The sequence below is a fragment of the Elephantulus edwardii genome, unplaced genomic scaffold, assembly GCF_000299155.1.
Source record: "Elephantulus edwardii isolate Elephantulus edwardi_28Jun2011 unplaced genomic scaffold, EleEdw1.0 scaffold00151, whole genome shotgun sequence".
NCBI lineage: Eukaryota > Metazoa > Chordata > Mammalia > Macroscelidea > Macroscelididae > Elephantulus > Elephantulus edwardii.
The window spans coordinates 2,991,996-2,998,734 of record NW_006399901.1 but is presented as its reverse complement, the minus strand read 5'-3'; the positions used below and the strand labels follow the sequence as shown (position 1 = coordinate 2,998,734).

At 41.5% G+C, this 6,739-nt stretch overlaps 1 protein-coding gene across 5 annotated transcripts in view; it reads right to left on the bottom strand.

The window, feature by feature from the left end:
* Positions 1–6,739, bottom strand: part of DEPDC5 (DEP domain containing 5) — a 170,875-nt gene that overhangs the window by 143,278 nt on the left and 20,858 nt on the right. For all 5 annotated transcript variants that reach the window (XM_006894814.1, XM_006894811.1, XM_006894812.1 and 2 more), the window contains 2 exons: positions 849–927; positions 57–118 (listed from right to left, as the gene is read on the bottom strand). In XM_006894814.1, coding sequence (XP_006894876.1) covers positions 57–118; positions 849–927 — 141 coding nt within the window. The remainder of the gene's footprint in view (positions 1–56; positions 119–848; positions 928–6,739) is intronic.

Here is a 6,739-nt window from a genome sequence, read left to right as displayed (position 1 = left end):
AAATGCATTGAGTATTTCCACAATGAAATCTAGTAAGGAGGGGGAAAATTACATACCTTCCATTTGGTAAAGAGATCAGCAAGGAAACCGTTCACAGCTTTCTCAAAATATAAATCTCCTAGAAAGAAACAGAATGAGCAGAGGAGGAGGACTATTATTGTTTCTTTCTTGCAATGTCTCCTTTTAATAAAGCAAAGGAATTGGGTATTCAAAGTGAAAACAAATTTGGCTCTATTTTAAAAGAAGATCATAGACTTTCTATCAATCCAAATTTGATCTTTTCCTCACTCAGTGAATAGCTCTATAACTTAACAGAAAAATACAAGATTGCAAAGTTTTCAGGATTTTAGAAGGTGACTTTACTCACAAGAATGAGTATTCTCAACATAAATTAAAAAAAAAATCTGTTAGAAGACAATCTGGTAGACCCCTGGCATTCAGATTTGTCATTTACAGGGTCTGTGGTTCTAAAGCAAATTGGTGACTTCCAGCAAACCTCAATCTGTAGCTTTGCTAACTATCAGTGTGGACTTCATGCACTAGGGGTCAGAAAGGTGGAGACAGTCCCTGCACTTCACAGCAGCTTTACTGTTCTCTTTTCATTGTGTAGGGATGTGAATAAAATGAGATGAATTTATTAGCATAAATTAAAGATTTGAGAAAATTTTTTTTTCCATTAATCCTTAACTATATATTTCATGGGACTCAGATTATTTTCTGGAGCATGTGAGGATTTGTAAAGGCCTAGGCTACATCTTTAGAGAATGTCAAGAGCTTAGTGTTAAGTGATACCAACTTGGGGGTAACCGGAAAGTTCTCCCCAGAGATAAATACAACAAGAACAGTACCATAAATATCAAAATCCCACATTTCACAGCTCATCTGAATAAATATGTAAACCATCGCCGACGTAGACCGAAACACCACCTGGAAAAAAAGGGGCGGAAATTGCATTAAGAGCATTGATGAAAGAATTCTCCTAATTCTGACATAGGAATTTTGCCTTCCTCAAGCTTAAAGTGAAAGATAAAGACACACAACATGTTGTAACATATGTGAACTTTCCATGAAGGTTCAATCAAGAAACAAAACAGAGACTCATATTCTTATCTGGGAAAGTCAAGCAAGTCTCATCCTGAGGTAAGAACTTGAACCAAGAGGTGTCAGACAGTGAGTTGCAGGTTTCAAAAATTGTAATTCATAGCGTTATCTTCTGTTCTCCATTGAGGGTTTCTGGAGGAAAAGTATGATGTTGTTGTTGTTAGATGTTGTCGCGTTGAGTATGCCTCATAGCGATCCTATGAACAAAAGATCTGGACCCTGTTCTGTCCTGCACCATCCTCACACTTCCTGACACATAAGAGCCCATTGCAGCACTCACCGTGTCCATCTACCTGGTTGAGGGTCTTCCTCTCCTTCGCTGCTGACCCTCCACCCTTCCTGACTAAATCACTGGAGCCCTTGGTCAGCCTCTGAAGAAGACTGGTGGGAAGTAAAATGTAAATCTCTCTGACACTCTCAGAGTTCATTAAAGACCTCATTTTCTCTTCCAGAGTGCCAGGAGATATAAAATAATTCCCAGCCAAACTTGCTCTCTTCAAGTTGACTCCCTATCATGTTAGTTGTTGATAGGTGCCACTGAGCCCACAATGAAAAGGCCTCAAGACCCTACAAACAACAGATTGAAAGCCTGCCCTATCCTGTGCCACCCTCACCACCTCTGCTACGCTCAAGCCTACTGCTGCAATCACTGTGTCAACCCACCGCATGGAGGGTCGTCCTCTCTTGTTGTCCCTGTACTTTTCTAAGTCTGATGTCTTTTCTGAGGACTGGCCCCTCCTGACAGCACGAGCAAAGTGTGTGAGATGAAGTTTCACTATACTGCCTCTAAGAGCTTAGATTGTACTCCCTTTAAGACAGATTTGTTTGTTCTTTAAAAAGTCCAAGAAAGATTTCATATTCTCCAACACGGCAATTAAAAGGCATCAAGTCTTCTTCAGTCTTCATTATTCATATCAACCCTTTAAGACAAGGGATTCCTGGGTTATAAATCTTAACAGAAACAGATTGGCTCATTTTTCTCCTGTAGAACAGCTGAGAGTTCAAACTGCTGCTCCTTCAGGAAACTCCCCTGAGATGGGATTAAGGAGTGTTACATTCCACCCTTAATACTTTAATAACTATTAGGGATATCACATAATAGGGAATTGTCTCACAGCTTCCACATTACATCCTTACATGTATGTACTTTAGGGAATAGGACACATTCCACCCTTTCTGGCTTCCCAAAATAGATGTCCTTGTCACATGCAAACTACTTTTACATCATCATATCATCTCAAAAGTCTCATGATCAATTCCAAGTTCAAATTCTATTCTGCAACAAATGTCTCTTGATATGTGAACCTAGAATGCAAGTTATTTACTTTCAAGGAACAAGGGTGACATAGGCATTGATATTTCCACTACAAATGGAAGAAATTAAAGAGAAACAAAGGATGACAGGTACAATCAAGTTAAACATCTACCCAAACAATTATCCTCAAGGTTAATTGAAAATAATAATCTTGAAAAGAATCTTCTATTCTCTGACACCATCTAGGCTGTGGCTCAGCCCTCCAGACTCTGGGTGGCGGCCATGCTCTTTTACTCAGGACAGAGGCCCCATTGGCCTTGATTTTACTTCTCCTTCCAAGCAACTCTGTTGAGCTTCAGATGGCCCCATTCTCCAAGTTCAACGGAGGAGTGATCCTACCTCCTGTGTCCTGGGGGGGGGGGCCCACATTCTTCAGCTCCTGCAGGAAAGACAGCCCTGCTCCATCACCTTTGGACAGAGGCCCCAACTTACTATAGAGGGAATCAAACTGGCAAAGGTCCAGTTCTTCAAACCCTAAGGAATTATGACCCCACAATTCAGGAACTCCAGAAGCACAAAGTATGATTCCACACTTCGAGACTCCAGAGGCTATACAGCCCTGCCCTTTAAGACTAAGGCTGCTCTGTGTCCTAAACTCTAAGGTCTCTAGAAGAACAAATCGAACAAAGCTCTTTAGCTCTACTGGTAAATGCTCAGAAAGCCTTTGCCCAAAGGCACCCAGCTCTCTAGCTCCTTGGCCCTGACAAACCCAGTTTTACCAAATAAATCCTGAAATGTACTCTATTCCACCAGGAAGCCTCCTGTCCAAAGACACTCCTCTGTCTTGCTTCAGGTCATCTTTTATCAGTCTCCATCCATCTTTGCAGAGGACTCCTACTCTATTGCTGCTGTTTCTCTGCCACTGTATCTTGTCGTCTCTAGTGTTAAAATTCTCCTCCTTTCCTTTGGAGACTTCACCAGAATTGCCTTTGTCATCTAACAGTTCCTCCAAGGCAATCAAGACTTTTACTATAAAACACCTTAAAACTCTTCCAGACTCTACTCATTATCCAACTTCAAAACAGTGTCAAAATTTTATATATCTGTTGCAGCAGCTCCCCAGTTCTGGTAACAAATTTTGTCTGAGTTACCTTGCACTGACTGCTATAGCAGCAGTACCGCCGGGGCACTGGCTGGACCTCACATTACCCTGACTCTTCACACTGTTCCTGTTCCTACCCCTGCCGGGTATGACCAAAGGGAAGCTGCCTCCCTTGCCTTTGCTTGACCAGGGCTGGGCCTATAGGAGATGCAAAACTTAAAGACTCCACTTCTCAAATACCTGACTTTTTCTGCTAGGCTACCTCCAACTCATGGACTGCCAAGAGAACAAGCAGGTATGTCTTGGAGAAGTTGTAGCCAGAGTGTTCCTTAGAGGCAAAGCTGATAAAACTTCATCTCATATACTTAGAGAAGGATATCATGCTTGGAATGGTGAAAGGATGGGAAAAGAAAGAAAGATTTTCAACCAGGTGGATTGACACAGTGACTGCAGCAACAAGCTCACATATGTTGGAGACTGTGAGATGGTACAAGAAAGGACAGGACAAATCTGTGATTCATAGGGTTGCTAGGAGTTAGGCTCAATGGCATCTAACAACAACCGCATATTGAAAATATGATCTTGAGAATATCCCACATGTATTTAGAAACGATCTCAAAATATATTTGACACATTGAATAGTAATGACCAGAAGACTAGACAAGCTGTGAAATGCATCACACATGAAGGTTGTTGTTGTTATGTGCCGTTGAGTCCCTTGAGACTCACAGCAACCCTATGTACAAAAGCGCTAAACCCTGCTCTATCCTGAGCCAACCTTATTGTCTCCAATACACCTACTCCTACTACCCCAATCACTGAAATCAATCCATCTATCTCATCAAGGGTCTTTCTCGCCTGCTTTTCCCTCCATTCTCCCAAACATGATGTCGCTCTCCAAGGACTGGTCTCTCCTTGCAACACGCCCAAAGTATGTCAGATGAAACTTCAGAATCCTTGCCTCTGAGGAGCAGCCCAGCTTCACCCTCTCCAGGACAAACCTGTTTGTTCTCCTAGCAGTCCATGGTATATTCAACAATCTTCTCCAACACCACAGCTCAAAGGCATCAATTCTCTATCATCCCTACTCACTGTTCACTTCACAATTGTGAAGACTATAGCCCGGATCAGGAGCACCTTAGTCTCTAGCCTGATGTCATTGTTCTTCAGTACTCTTGAGAGGTCCCTGACAGCTGATTTCCCAATGCAATTAATCTCTTGATTTCCTGGCTGCTGATACCAAGAGTGTTGACTGTGGAGCTAAGCAAACTAAAATGTTAACTATCTCAATCTCTTCACCATTCATACTGACGTTGCCAATTGGCCCAGTGGTGAGGATCTTTGTTTTCTTCATGTTGAGCTTCAATCCATATTGAAGGCTGCAGTCCTTGACCTTCTGCGGCAAACGCTCCAGGTCCTCCTCAGTTTCAGCAAGCAGGGTTGGGTCATCTGCACAACGCAGGTTGTTGATGACTCTTCCACCAATCCTGATACCACATTCCTCCTCATACAGCCCAGCGTCCCAGATGATCTATTCTGCATACAGACTGAAAAGGTATAGGGACAGAACAAATCCCCGGTGAACACCCTTCTCAATTCTGAATAATGCAGTGTCTCCTTGCTGTTTTGATGACTACCTTTTGGTCCAAGCATAGGAGGTTTCACATAAGCACAATCAAATGTTCTGGGATTCCCATTCTTCTCAGAGTCAGCCACAGCTTGTTGTGATCCACACAGTCAAAAGCCTTTGCATAGTCAATGAAGCACAGATAGACATTCCTCTGGTACTTTCTGCTTTTCTGCCAAGATCCATCTAATGTTAGCTATAATATCCCTAGTACCATGACCTCTTCTAAACCCAGCCTACACATCTGGTAGTTCTCTGTTGACGTGTTCCTCCAGTCGTTTTTGGATAATTTTCAGCAGAATCTTGCTTACATGTGATATTAATGATATCTTGTAGTAAAGGTTTATCTTAAATAACTAGAAAGAAAAGACCAAAATGGATACAGAATAAACTGTGAAATTAGCTCCTGAACATACAGAGAATGTCAAGAATGGAAGAATGATGAAAAGAACTGAAGAGATGACTTCAAAGAGAGGGTTGAAAATCCAAAGTCAAGTATCATAATGAAATGTGCAGAGGCTTAGAGTTAGGAAACAAAAGGGGGAAACATGCTCAAGATTTCTCAAGCTGAAAAAAATGAAAGAAAACAAACTTTGAGTTGCAATGCTGTAGGAGTCTATGTGCAAAAGGGAAGATGGATGGGCAGTTTCCTCCTATATGATTAACTAACTCTGAAAACCCACTGAAGGGTCAGCTATGGGTCAGTTCTGACTCAATGGCACAGAAAACACAGACAAAATATTGGATGATGAAAAGAAGATGGAAGAAATAAGCAGTCAGTGTTCAATCACTTCAAAAGGCAGCATATGATCAAGAACAACTGGCAATGAAGGAAGAAGTCCAAGCTGCACTGAAGTCGTTGTCAAAAAAAGACTCCAGAAATTAGTGCACTATCACTTGAGATGGTTCAACATATGCAACACTGGAACGTGTTAGTCATGTATGCCAAGAACTCCAGAAGACAGCTACCTGACCAACTCACTGGAAAACATCTATATTTGTGTCCATTCCAAAGAAGGGCGATCCAAAAGAATCTGGAAATTACATAATATCATTAATTCACATGTAAACAAAATTTTGGTGATGATAATTCAAAAAATAGTTGCAGCAGTACCTCAAAAGGGAACTGCCAGAAAAACAAGCCAAATTTAGAAGACAATGTCAAGTGCGGAATATCATTGCAGATGGATTTTAATTGAATGCTCAGAATATCAGCAAGAGATTTGCCTGTCACTTCCTCAAAACGCTGAACATAGAAATTCCATATGACTCATATGATTCTATATTCCACTACTTGGAATATACCCTGAGAAAATGAGAACTGAGGCCCAAACTGAGATATGTACACCAATGTTCATAGCAGCATTATTCACCATCACAAGAACATGGAAACAGCCCAAATGTCCAACCACAAACGAATGGTTTGAGAAATTATCGTATATTCACACAATGGGGTACTAATGCAGCACGCAGGAGCAATAACTTTGTAAATTATCACCTAACTTGGGAGGGACTGGAGAGCATTATGCTGAGTGAACGCACTCAGTTCCACAGGATAAACATCGTATAAAAGACTGTTATTGTAGAACGAGTATAAGGATCCAAGAGGGGTGGGAGAGGCTGGAAGCAGAGGGATGTGGATGTACAGGGGGAA